The 14,899-nt window shown below is 40.9% G+C and overlaps 1 protein-coding gene across 2 annotated transcripts in view; it reads left to right on the top strand.

Moving 5' to 3' along the window:
- The window catches only part of adck1 (aarF domain containing kinase 1), a 117,820-nt gene that overhangs the window by 73,500 nt on the left and 29,421 nt on the right, over positions 1-14,899 (top strand). For both annotated transcript variants that reach the window (XM_056393186.1, XM_056393185.1), the window contains exons 8-9: positions 2,394-2,543; positions 4,387-4,584. In XM_056393186.1, the coding sequence (XP_056249161.1) occupies positions 2,394-2,543; positions 4,387-4,584 (348 nt within the window). The remainder of the gene's footprint in view (positions 1-2,393; positions 2,544-4,386; positions 4,585-14,899) is intronic.

The raw sequence follows: 14,899 nt of genomic DNA, 5'->3' as shown, positions 1-14,899 counted from the left end.
GTACCGGGACCACACAGGAGGTCTTCCACGGGGCCGGTACTTTCTCCAGGCTCAGGCTCAGATTGAACAAGTGCATGAGCACACCACAGAGCTGATCTGCACAGTCCTTCAGTAATCTGGGGCTGATGCCATCCGGGCCTGGGGCCTTCCTTGTCTTGATCTTCTTAAGTTGACACTTCACCTGATCAACTGTTATGGAGAAGGGGGTGGAAGATGACTGAGGTGAGGATATGGGGGTGGTGGGGGGTGAGAGGGGGCAGTTGTATTGGTGGGGAGGGGAGGGCTGTAGGTGAATGGGAGTTGAAAGTAGCAGGTTGAGGAGAGGAGGGGGAGCTGGCCCAGGGAGGTGTGAAGAGGGTGCAGGGCAGGTAAGGGGGGAGGGGGCAGAATCAAATCTGTTGAAGAACAGATTCAGTTCATTTGCCCAGTTCTTGTCGCCGCAGCTCAGGTCTCTCCTCACTCCTTTTCCGTGGCCAGAGATGTTTTGCAGTCCACTCCAGACATCTCTGGTGTTATTCTGCACCAGCCGCTCTTCCAGTTTCTGTCTGTAACAGTCCTTCCCTTTCCTGATTTTCTGTTTGAGTTCCTTCTGGACTCTGCGCAGCTCCTCCTTGTCCCCCAATCTAAAGACCCTCTTCTTCTCGTTCAGCAGGGCCTTAATCTCGGAGGTCACCCAGGGTTTATTGTTGGCGAAACAGCGTACTGACTTGGGGGGCACAGTGCTCTCCACACAGAAGTTTATATAGTCTGTGATGCAATGGGTCATGGTGTCGATGTCGATGTCGTTATTAAACGTTTCTTTCTGAACCACTGAAGCAGGAATTGGGCTGCTTGCAAACTATGCCTAAATTTTGCACAGCTCAGTAAGCTAGCACATTTCAGCGTTCACACAATGTACTTTTACAATTCAAAACGGCATGACAAACAGTAACACATGCTGTGCAAAGCACCAATACAAAAAAAACTTACCTCATGTGGAAGACAAAACCCTATCTGTGTCCTGAGTCGCCAAATCAATTATTTCATTAACAAACATACCGGAGTCCAGCGGGTCCTCCTGATCTTCTCCGTTATTCCAGTGCTGAGTGCAAACTGGTCCGAGCCGGTCACATCCTCTTTTTTCTCTCAGTGCCGCGTGCGCAAAGACCAAAGTGAACGGCAGGGCAGAATGCAACAAACAGGGTTTCCCAAACACAAATGAAGAGTGAATAAAGTTTAGGTCGGCAACTAACTTTTTTGATTAATTGTTTAGTTATATCATCAGATGCCTTGTTTGTCCTACCAACAGTCCAAAACCCAAAATATTAAATTTACAATAAAATTTAAACTTAGAATTTTAAATGTACTGATTTACTTATTTACTTTATTTGAAAATGTACTTACATGATTATTCAATTATTTTGTCAATGACTAGTAATACTTGTTTTTTTTATGTGACTAACATCAAATCTTCACACATTGGGAGATCATTTCAAGAACAATCAAGAATTATTTGAAATCAAAAAATTGAAAAATCCTAAGCCATACTCAGCATACTATAGCAACCCATCAGAGGGGCTTACATTTTTGTAATGATATAAAGTCAATTTAAAGAAAATGAGTCAATGGAACAAACTGGAATTATATCACCAATACTTAAAATGCTCCAAAAATGTAAGTGAACTCAAAACAACTGAGTCATTACTTCAACAATTCATTTTTGAGTTAAATTCATGGGAACGAGTGACTCCAACTTTTTTCCAAGATTAAGTTATGTTAACTTACTTCTTTTATTAAGATGTACTGTTAGGTTTTACAGTGTAGACTGAGCATAATTGCTCCTCCTTTGAAAACATGCTGTCGCAAGTGAAAGACTACAGTGGAAAAACAAGGGGTGGATGGCTGATCATTTGGGGGCCTTTTGTGCTCAAAATATAAATGAATAATAATGATAATAATAACAACAACAACAACAATAATAATAATAAATGAGTAAATGTATAAATACAAGAATAAATAAATGTATAAATAAATAAACGAATGTAAAAATTCAACAATAGTGTTTTTTATTACCATTTTTCATTTATTTATATACACTGTTGCTCATAAAGTTGGAATAAAATATTTTTTACCTCTTTCCATAAAATGATTGTGACAATGTGATTTATTTCATTTCACCTGGGTAATAGGGACACATAATGTAATCATTGCACCTGGTCAAAAGTGATTACTGATGCATTTAAATAGGAATAAACAGAGGATTGTGTCTGAAAACAAAATTAGTCCAACTTTATGGGCAACAGTGTATATAATTATTTCTTTCTGTATTTAGTTATTTATACTCATGTCAAAGTGAAACTGTTAAGCTCATGGTGTGCACTTAACTGTGAACTTTTCCTTTGTATTACCAACAGATCTCAGAGAACCTGGGTAAGATGTACAGTGAAATGATCTTCGTCCATGGCTTTGTTCACTGTGACCCACACCCAGGCAATGTGCTGGTCCGAAAGTGTCCCCAGAGCAAGAAGACAGAGATTGTCCTGCTGGATCACGGCCTTTATCAGGTGGGAAATCTCCAGGCTGCACGGACATAAAGAAAATACCACTGGTTCTAATATTGCCTTCCATTTTTCATGCTGCTGACTGAGGCCCTGAGTATATAGGCAGAGTAACAAACAAACATGAAGATGTCAAGATGCACATAAAATAACACATGGTCACCACACACTTCCACAGGCACACTTATATTAGAGCTGCAGCAGGATAAAAGCTTTTTGATAAACAGCTCATTTAACGTCATTCTTGGCAGAGTGCAGTGTGCTATGTTTGGATTGGTTCACCACAGCCTTAATTATAAAGGCACAAATATGCACACTCATGTTGTACACACACATGCTTTTTGATTGTTAACACACTTGCTTTAACAAACACCCACAGGTCTGATATGAGTCTGTTTATTGCTTGTTTCTGTATTCATGAAGGGAATTTAGTGATAAATATGCAACTCCTTCATCTTTGACACACACACACACACACACACACACACACACGCACACACACACACACACACACACAAACACACACACACGGACAGACTTCCCTTCAACCATAATGGCACCAATTTATTCCTAATGACTTCAAATTTCAGCTGTCATTTTGGAGTAGAATATTAATCCACTCTTCAAATACACACATACACACACAGTCATTTCCAGCATCATTACCAGTAGGGTACTACACTTTGTGTGTGTGTCTAAAGTGCTTAGTTGGGGGACAATCAATCAATGCATGTTGCTGGTCCTTGTTGTCGAGATACCTGATGTCAGAAACATACTGCCTGCCTCTAACTCATGACAACAAAACAATGGAAATACTTGAATTGATAAAGACAGGCAGGTTGGGTTCAAGGCTCATTCTTGAAGTACTATAGAGCGATGTTCTAATAGTTTTGGATTAGTTTTACCTTTATGTTTCCAATTTCAGTTTAGTCTTAATTTGTTTTTAAAGCAGGTTTGCTCGTTTAGTGTAGTTTTATTTTTTGAAAATGCTCAGTTTTCATTTAGTTTTTATTTGTGTCAGTGTTAGTTTTAGTTTTTTGTAAAATGAACAACTTAAAATGAACTCATCCATGAACTGGACTATCCAGCTGCAGCTCTGTGGCTCATCACTGCAGTTAATTAACTACAAAATACTTGACATCATTAATATAGTGAATGTTTTGGACACTTAAAGTGCATATGTACTGGTCATACACTGAGAGCCAATCAGCTATAAGCTACTGCTCCATCTGACACAGCTAAATAACTGAAGATAGATTTAATATCCTCCTAAAACACCAATTGATGTATGGAATAATCTGACAAAGACCAAAACTTAAGACATTTTCTCCATAATTTTAGTTTATTTTAGTTTTGTAAAGAAACAATACAGTCTCACTTTTTTCATAAAGCCTCATTTTTATTTTTATTTTTATTTCAGTGAACAAAATGTTTTTTCACATCTAGTTTTGGTTATTTTGTTAGTTTTAGGTAATGATAATAACCTTGCTATAGAGCAATGGGTCCTCATATTGTTTATGTTGTACAAGAGGATGCATATTAACATGCTCAAACATGCAGATGGCGCTATTCATGTCCTGCTGTTGATCTAATTCTGCTGAACAGTGAAGACTTTCTCCACTCTCTGAATTAACCAGTGATGATCTTCACTAGGAGGCTATGAAAGAGGAGCTCTAGGTGACCAGTGGCTTTGTTGCTTAGAATCTTCAATAAAAAATAAAGACTGAGTACAATAGAAAATGCAAAGCACAAAAATACAGATGTTTGTGATACAAATGCAATTTATTGTTTACTGTTTGCAGTACCATAATTTATCATTATCATCATTCCCCCCTCATCTCCCCTCCAGATCCTGCAGCCAGACTTCAGACTGGACTACTGTCGGCTGTGGCAGGCTCTGATTAAGGGGGACATATCCAAGGTGGAGCGTTACAGCCGGAGACTGGGCGCTGGAGATCTGTACCCGCTGTTTGCCTGTGTGCTCACCGCTCGCTCCTGGACCGCAGTCAATGCCGGCATTAGTTCTGTGCCTGTCACACACACTGAGGTATGATCTCACACACACACACACACACACACACACACACACACACACACACACACACACACACACACACACACTATTTATCTGTCCACAGCACAGCAATCATCACAGTCAATGTAGCTACAGTTGGAACTGGAAGTTGGAAGAACAAAAACAAAGTAAACATACATTGTGAATTGCAGTTACAAAGCTCCAGTGTGGTGTGGGCCATTAGATGTACAGATTCAAACTGAAGCGTAGCAGTTCCCTCTGACACGCTGGAGATGAACCCAGGGATGAAATGTATAGATTGGGTGTTAGAGCTTGATATCTGGTGGATGCTTCAACATGCAAGTAAAAGTGAAATCTGCATCTCTACGTATCAGAAGAACCACGCAGGAAAACCTTTTTTTGTGAATTTGAACTGCCCCTTTATTAAGCTTTGATAGTTTTTGAATGCAATTTCAGGCCAAGGGTGATTTATTTAACAACACATTGGAAACATGTTTGCAATTAATTTATGATTGATGTGGTGACAGATTCTTTGGCAACACATACCTGTCCACATTCTTTAGTGGCCTTTGGTTTGGGGCTGTTTTTAGTCCACAGCAATGTAGCTGATATGAGGTGATTTTAGCATAGTATCCAAACAGGGAATCACAATTTCACCTTCTCAACTTTTTAGTGATGCACTCTGACCCAAAAAGTATTTTTCCCACACACAACCATTGGAAAAGGAGCCATTGTAAAACAGTAAATAAATGGTAAATGAGCGTCACAAACTCAGAATGACTTATCAGTATTTGATTCATTTGGTTCAATAACATTTGGAAAGTCTACATGAGCCATGTCATTAAATAATTCCATTTCATTCATGTGTGGTGGGAGCCAACAGGAAGTTGGGTTAGGGTTGGTCTCGGAGAGAATCTCTCATGACCATGAGCTACAGGCAGAGGAAACATGGACATGTGATAGAGTCAGCAGAAGTCTTTTCAGCATAGGTGCCAAGGGTACTGTTGGCCATGTAGTGTAACAGGTTAGTTTTCCCAATTCAAGGAGGACCACATATTGACACTAAACATTAACATAAACGTTAACATGACTAGAATTGGAGTAATTAGGTTTCTCTTCAAGATAAGATTGTTTATAGAATACACCAGCAGAAACTTGTTTGTGTGTGTGAATATCCCTTTACCCACAGGGGTTCCACATGCCATCTGTGCTCAAGAGAGAGTTTATTTATACCTCTCTTATGCAACATTTTTTGGAGCTGGCAAAAGCACTGCACAACAGTCTGCTACAGTGTGCCGCCCCCTCTAATAAGATGGGCAGTGCAAGGCGGGATTGGGCAGGGTCCAGTACATGAATAACTCCTTGTGTGTGTTTTGGTATTTCTCAAACTGAGATGTATATATTTGGGGAATCGTGACTTAGATTTAACATTACATACAGTACATAGCATCTCTCCTTCAAACCTGAACATGTAAATGCTAAATATGTGCTGTATCTACAGGAGAAGAGGTGTGAAGTACTGCAGCATGCAGTGATGGTAGAGAACAAACAGACTGACTGTTGTGATTTGTAGAGAATTAACACAATTGGAGCTAAATGTTACATTGGTCCCAAGGGTGGCGCTAGAGCAGAGGTCATGGAGTGATTATGCTTAAAATCAAAGATTTATTATAAATAACTATTTTTAGATATATAAATAACATTCAGGATTGATGTTATGGAAGTTCAAGATTACAAATATTACAACTAGAAACTTCTACATTTTCTGAAGAAAATGTGACCCCAGGGTGTCACCATACAACCAGATCCCTTTCTTTGTTCTCCCTCTCTTCTCTCCTTGGCTTATTCAGGAGCAGCAGCTCCTCTCTTCTCTCTGAACCTCTTTAAAGAGCAACAAGGCCCCTGGCCCAGGTCAGCCCTGCTACCTGAAACTCTTGCAGGCCTGCTTAAAGCATGCTCACTCTCACTCACTCTGCTCTTCAACAGCAGTGACGCGAGTGGACAAGTTTACTTCAGCGGTTATGACACAAATTATACGAGCTGATTATCTGAGCAACCAGTGCCACAGCAGTTAGCGTGGAACAGCTAACTCTAAGCCGAACAAAGAGAGACCACACAGGCAGACAGGACTTCACTCCTTCAGGAAGCAACACAAATTCACTGAACTTTACCAGGACACTGAAAAGGATCTTTCTCCTTGTTCCAAGGACTGGGTAACATTAACTGGGCCTAACTTCACCTAGAAAAGCATAGCACTGCATGACAAAGTTCATTATTATTAACTTAGCATCAGGTCTCTTAACCTTCGTCAATGTACATGTAGATGTTGGTTAATGTATCCACTTAGTACGATGGTGTAATGTTTGCTTAATTTGTGGTTAGTCAGACAGTTGATTTGGTATTTGTGTAACACATTTGTGTAGTACATCTCAGTATTAGAACCTGCATGCGAGCCTTCTCCTTCTACCCTGAGTCGACATGAGCTTGGCTAACAAAGAAAACTCACACCTTCCCTTCCCCACACCATGTGGTCTCAGCTGCCATTTTAAGTAGTTTCTTTGTTTACCACCATGTTGTGGTAATCTTCTCTTTTAAGGCCGTGAGGTCACAGCTACCATTTTGAATCGGCCATATTGCCTTTGCTGTGTCCTCACAGGCACCCCCCCACACACACACACAGACACACAGATACACACACACACAAACACACACACACACACACACACACACACACACACACACACACACACACACACACACACACACACACACACACACCTACACACACACACACACAAACAGTATAAGTATAACTACTGGTGTGTTTAATGTTGCACAAGGGAGAATGTTGCCAACCTCTACTCATCAGAACTTTGATCCTCCAACTTTGCCTTACTGTCGATATGGTAATTTGGTTATGGTTATCAAGTTAATTATTAATCAGAGTTCCAGATTAATAGTAATAATTTGAGACTGAATCAATATTGGCTACTCTAACCTATTTTAAGCTGGTGCCCCCAAGGAATTTAATTCATTTTAAAGTTATTATTTAATATTAATATTTTGATGTGGCTCTGCTCTTTGCAATCAGTGGGCAGGAGAGAACAGCCTGTTCAGTTGACCAATCACCAGTCAGACAGAGACGTGAATGAGCTGTGAATGGGCATACCTAACGATCAATCACTGATCCCTGTCTTTATTTTAAATGAATTAACTTTACTAAGTTTGATTTCATTGAGTTAACAATGGTGATTTTTTTCCAGTTCTCTGTTCATTATACTTCAGTTACAGTCCATGCAACAGTCTGCATAAGACTGTGGAGTAAAGTTTGTCAGCCCTCTGGGCCCCCTAACAGCCTGGGGCCCCAAGTAGCATCTGAGTGCTTTTGAGCTGAGACAGAGCTTAGTGAAAAATGGCTGAGCGCACCACTTGAACTACTGCAATTTAATAAACAATGGTGCCTCATATCAGCAAAATTCTAACACCATTAGTGCCCCAAGACCTTCCTGTACACATTTGTGCTTTATGGTGTTTCTAGAGCCAAAAATGTGGAAACAGGAGTGAGTTAAGGTATTATGTGTATTATGTATTATGTTTTATGTTTTCCTCTGAAAATCTGCTTCTGTATTTTACATTCTCTGGAAGAAGACACATTTTCCTACATTTTGGAAAGGAATTATGTATCAAGAGTGAAATTTGTGGCCGTGAAGAAGACTTAAAGAAAAGTTCTTCTGACCAGTTGAAGAGCTTCTCTCCACTCTGATCTGCTGTGATATCCCCCACTCAAGCCTGACGCAATACACACCTGTTATAAACTCAGAAATTGTAAGAAAAAAAGCATAAAACTTAAACTGAAAGATATCAAAAAGCCAACTACAAGTTTAGTACCTAAAAGTCTTGGGATCAAATTAAAGTTTAAATTAATTAGCTTAGAGTATGCAGAAGTAATTGAAGTTCAAAGAGAAATGAGGTTTCAGGGATTTGATCATTGTTTCCATTCATTTCTATGGTGAGACAATTGCATAAGTTTAATATTTCAAAAATATAAATACCAGACAAAAGAAAAGTACAAGCAGAAATGCAGCACTAGTAATGCGTGGAACTTACGGAAGAAGAATAACTAAAATCATGATTTTTCATTTATGTATGATAAACATACAAATATAAAGAAACTACATAGTTACAATCAAAGTGAAAATCAAACTGAAGAACTGCCATTATGTTAAGGAAATCAAATATGATATAGATTTCTCACAAATAATGGACAAACATTATGTTAAAATGGCATTTCAACTTGGATTTTTTAATGGCAGTCTGTCAAACTTAACCAAGATAGATAGATAGATAGATAGATAGATAGATAGATAGATAGATAGATAGATAGATAGATAGATAGATAGATCTTGACTGAGGTTTTCTAAAGCCTCATGTCAGCAGGGACAAAGGATCTCCTGAACCTCTCTGTTCTGCAGCGCAGTGAGATGAGACATTTGCTGTAGCTATAGCTGCTTCTCTGTCCTGCCAGAATGTTGTGGGAGGATGGTTGGTTTTGTCTAAGATAGCCTCCATCTTACATTGCATGTGTCTTTCAACCACAGTTCAGAGTGAGTCCAGACTCCTGCCAAGCACATACCCAGCTTTTTTGAACAGCTTGTCCAGTCTCCTTGTGTTCATGTTGGCCATGCTGCTACCCCAGCAGACTGCGTCACAAAAAGTACACTGGCCACGACTGACTGAAACATGTGCTTTCCGTGCCAGGACCTGAGCCTCCTGAGGAAAAAGAGCCGGCTCTGTCCATTCCGGTAGATGGCATCCGCGTTCAGGGACCAGTCCAGTTTACTGTCCAGGTGCACACCTGGGTATTTATAAGTGTGCACCACCTCAGTGTCCTTCCCTCAAATGTTGACTGACTGAATGGACGGCCTAGACCTCTGAAAGTCCCTGACCATCTCTTTGATCTAAGAGTTGTTCAGAAGGAGGCAGTTCTTGTCGCTCTATTCGCTGAAGGCCATCGTCAGATCCCTGTTCTCCTCTTCCTGTCTGTCCCTGATACACGCCACAATAGCTGTGTCATCCAAGTATTTCTGGATGTGGCAGGACTCAGAGTTGTATCTAAAGTTCGCCGTATACAGGGTGAACAGGAGCGCCACCACAGTCCCCTGTGGAGCACCAGCACTGCTTGTCACTGTCACTGAAACACAGTTACCCAGCCTGAAGTACTATGGTTGTCTTGTCAGGTAATCCACAATCCAGGACGTGAAGCAAGGATCCACCCCCATCCCTTCCAGCTTGTCTTTAAGAATGGGGGTTTGGATGGTGTTAAATGCACTTGAAAAATCAGCCACTTCAGGGTCTTCATGATGTGTGATATGAGGGCCACCAGTGTGTAGTCATTAATCTCAACCGGTTGCCCTACTTTAGGTACCAGAACCAGACATGATGTTTTTCACAGGACCGGGACCCTCTCTGTTTGTAGTATTAGGTTGAAAATCCTCTGGAGAGGCTCAGCCAGCTGGGCTTCACAGTCCTTTAACAACCTTGGACACACACCATCCGGGGCCGCTGCTTTTCCAGGACAAAGCCTCTTGAGCTCTGCCCTCACCTCCTTTGCTGTAAAGGACAGGAGACTTGACCCCAGTGTGGACGGAGTTGCAGATGCAGTGTTGGGTTGTGGAGGAGATGCCGTAGGAGAAGCTGCCGCTGAAGCAGTGGGAGAGATGTTGCCTGTCTATTTATAGCAGTGATGGTCCTCACTACCCTTCCACATCTCTCTGGTGTTGTTGTGCTGCAGGTTCCTCTCTACTTTCCTTTTGTAGCCCTCCTTCACCTGCTTCAATCTCCTCTTCAGCTCTTGTTGCACACACCTGTCTCCATCCCTGAAGGCCTCCTTTTTTCTGGTTGAGGAGGGTCTTGATGTTACTGGTGATCCAGGGTTTCTTGTTTGGAAAGCAGTGTACAGTCCTTGCTGGTATTACAGTGTCCATACAGAAGTTAATATATTCTGTGGTACTTTCAACCATTATATCAAGGTCAGAGTCATTGCTTTTATCATTTTCCTGTGACTCCAACAGTACATTCCAATCTGTGCACTAAAACAGTCATTTAGAGACTCAATGGCCTCATGGGTCCAGTTCCTGAATGAGTGGATGGTTGCAGCCTGCCTCAGTACACAAGGCTTGTAGAAAGGTTGAAGAAAAACAGATTATGATCTGATCTGCCAAGTGGTGGTAGAGCTGAAGCAGTGTACACCTCATTAATGTTTGTATACAACAAATCAAGTGTCTTAATTTCCTTCTTGGGACAGTCAACATACTGAGCAAAGCCAGTCAGGTGAGAGTGACGTGGTGATAATGATGATAATGATGATGATATTTCAAGGAAGCCTTGTGAATGACGTCATACGTGACTACAGGCTTTGCTCTTGGTTGAATATAAACAATAATATTGTTGATGTGAGAGAACTCCCTCGATACATAGTATGGTCAAAGACCAACTACCAACAATATCCTGACAGCAGATCTTCTCCTTCACTTCCTTCTATTGTTCACAAGCACCTGTTTTCTTTTCACTTGCTCTGGCGTCTCTGTCTGCTCATACTGCAATGAAGCTGGGTAAATCCACACAACGGTTGGGAGTGTTGTCGTTTAATCAGGTCTCTGTGAAACACATGAGACTACACTCACTATATGCTCGCTGGTTCTTCACAATTGGCTCCAGTTCATCACATTTGTCAGCAAGGGAGTTAACATTTCTCATGAGGATCGATGGTAAGAAAGGCTTATATCTCCACCTAGCCTTTCGCTTAGCCCCAGCTCTGCATCTGCAGTATGGCTTCTTCAGCTCTGCCGATATGGGATGTTGAACTCCATATCTGGTACACTCTGGTACAAGCCAGGAGTTCTTCCTTCAGGTCAATCCGCAGCAGCACGCTGCTTTTTGGCTCCAGGCTCCGTGGCAAGGAGCAGAGCGTTGCTCTCCCGTGTCCGGCAGGGCCGGTTTTGACAAGCTTTAACGACGTCTTTCTTCTCCATAACCAAAACATTTCATGACAGAAGACGTGGCAAAAAGCACATAATCAAAGTCATCCACTCTAAAATGAAAGGGGTTGTTGAGGATCACATAGAGCTGCCTGCTGTCAGACACCACGTGCTTCAGCAGAGGAGACTTACAGACAGCACGTTCCTAATGGGAGACACCACCTTCCCATGTCTGGACAGCTCTCTGCCCAGAAACTCATTACTGATGAATGGAGGCTCATTGGACTGCAACACAGACTAAAACATTGATCAGTGAACAGTGATCCCTGTCTCCACCATCCTGTTCACCTGCTCCACCTTCTCCACAAAGAGGACCACAGCACCGTTCATACGAGCAGCCGATTTTACTGCATCCTGGCCAATCACCCCTCCCACAGCAAGGGCCACCTCCTCCACCCACTTTGATGCCGTGTTTCCCCATCAGCCTGGGGAGGTCACCAGTGTTTACCATGATGTCTGAGACGCTGACCAACCAGACGAAGCCTGGCCGGAAAAAACACAAAAAACAAGCCCTAAAACTAAAAACTAAACCTCAACAAAACACACCAACAAACTAACAACTACATCAACAACTACAAAACAAACACAGAAAAAAACAACTACAAGCCTCTAGACACCATGCTCAACACACTCAGTCAGTCCACTCAGAGAGAGAGAAAGAAACAGAGAGAGAGAGAGGGCTAGAGAGCGAGACAGAGAGAGAGACATTGAGAGACAGAGACAGACAGAAAGAGAAATGTGTTAAATGTCTCAGTTAAAGAGATAAACAGTGACATTGTGATTTCATTTGTGCTTCCTTCAGTTTCCTCACGGCTCAGTGATTTGACTTTTTCATTAATTTCCTGTCTGCTCTGTCTCTATTGCTTACTGTTCTTTATTGTCATCTTCTGAGCTCCTCCCCATTTTCCTCAAGGTGTCTCTCTTCATCACCTCACTCTGTATTGACAGTGAGGACAATTTGTTATTTGTGCTTATTTAGTTTATGAAGATGTAGGACCCATGTGTCAAAAATGATGAACTGGCCTGCACATTAAGCATGAAAATGTTTTTCTCTCAAAATACATTTTATTTTATTTTAATTTTTGAAATACAAGACCGAGAGAATTTTATGATTATTCAGTGCATTCAAGATCACACTGAGTTTTGTTGTGATTGGTTGTGAATATCAGCAGCAGTTTTCTGAGAAGTCCTTGTATAGTTTGCAGTCTTTTTTTTCTTTGTTTTATCTGTGATTTTTGGTGCAAATGAGCAGGAAGAGACCGTGACTCCTTAAAGAACTCCTTCCAAGAAAAAGCAACAGCATCAGTAACTTCACAAACTAGTTATGTTAACGTTCAATAGAGCCAAAACATTGCAGAATGAGGTTGTCTTCCTTTAATTATGACCACAACCATTCCCTAACCTTAGCCAAGTGGTTATTATTTTAATCATCCCAAACCATAGCACAATGATAATATTAACATTAACCACCATGTTTCCCAAACCCTCACCAAGTCTGTGCCTAAACCTGACCAAAGCTTAATCCAGAAATCTCAGATGAAAAACGTTTTTTTTTTTTTGCAACAGATTAAAAACACACATGATCAAACAATTCTGTGTTGTCATTTGGTCTGAATGTCAGTAGGTAAATATGAGTGGCTTGTGAGTTACCCTGTAACTAATAAACTGCACCCTGCATGAGCTGAGCTCTGTCTCCTTCAATATCATTACATCATATCACACACTAAATATAACAGCATGTGGATCTTAATAAGTAAGCGAGATATCTGAGGCTAATGTTATTTTATATTATTATTGACATTCAGTCCAATCATTTTCAAAAGTTCATGCCTGAGTTAGCTAATGTTTCATGTGTTCACTGAGCTGCGTTGCTTTGGTGAACTAGACATGCCCCCAGTGTGATAAAAACTAACTTTACCAGGACAAAAACCTGTAGAAGGTGGCTTCAGAGGAGAAAAATATAATGTCTTTGCAAAGAAGCTGGATTATTATACTATTGAGGGAATTAAGATTGTGTATTTTATGCATTCATCAGCATAATAATATTCTGATGTGAGAGTGTGTGAAAGGGTTTTCTTCTCCCTCAGTCTGTCTCCCACTTTAGCTGAGATGAAAGCACCCCATCAATGTAGGCCATCTTTCTGTCATTTTTATATCCCCTGTTACACACACGCACACACACACACACACACACACACACACACACGCACACCTACACACAAACACACACACACACACACACACACACACACACACACACACACACACACACACACGCACACCTACACACAAACACACACACACACACACACACACACACACACACACACACACGCACACCTACACACAAACACACACACACACACACACACACAGTTGTGAAGACATTTGGAGACATTACTGTTGCCACAACCACTCATCTGCTTTGCTTTGTCTTTCTTCTGACATCTCCTCTCTTCTGCCCTTTGCTGCTCCCTCTCTTCTCTTTGTCCTCTCTAACCGCTCTCTTAGGCATTGATAATTTTTTTGTCCTGTTTCTAACAACTGATGATGCATTCCATTAGTGTTCATGCAATCACATGCAGCAAATGCCGAGTGCTTTTAGAGCTGTGGCTTTTTGCTGCCCTTCTTTCTCATGCAGGAATATTTATTTTCTAATGAATGTTTCTTTTTTACACATTGAAAGCAGAGTAATTAGTCCAAAATATAGACAGTTTGTGGTTTAACAAGGCTAGTAAATTTTTGTCTAGGGTTGGATGATATGGCCAAAAATATCAGATCTTGATTTTTTAAAATTATTATTACGAAAACTTCTTTGAAGCATCCTTTTTTTTTTGCTTGATTGGATTTAGTCTCTTCTAACTCTCTCTGTGAGAGATGTTACAGTAAATCCAGCTGAAATCACAGCTCAGTCTTTGTCTTTAACTGATGTGTTTGGTGATCTTGTCAGATAACGTGGTTATAAAATCTGGACTTTAGCAGCAGCTTTAAGTGACTGCTCATTAACATGTAGTCTTAATGGACCATGTTTCAGTCACTGTTTCAAACTTTTTCTGTTGTCGTGACAACAGAAAAATACTGTATATATGAGCACAGAGATGAGTAGAGAAGAGAACAGAAGAGCTGAAACCAGCTGACACTAGACTGAAACCAGCAATTACTAGACTGAAACCAGCTTACTCTAGAATGAAACCAGCTGACACTAGACTAAAGCCAGTTGATAGTAGACTGAAACCAGATGATACTAGACTGAAATAAGCTAAGACTTAACTGAAATCAGATGACACTAG

Source organism: Seriola aureovittata, chromosome 13 (assembly GCF_021018895.1).
Source record: "Seriola aureovittata isolate HTS-2021-v1 ecotype China chromosome 13, ASM2101889v1, whole genome shotgun sequence".
NCBI lineage: Eukaryota > Metazoa > Chordata > Actinopteri > Carangiformes > Carangidae > Seriola > Seriola aureovittata.
This window is presented reverse-complemented; position numbering and strand designations above follow the sequence as displayed.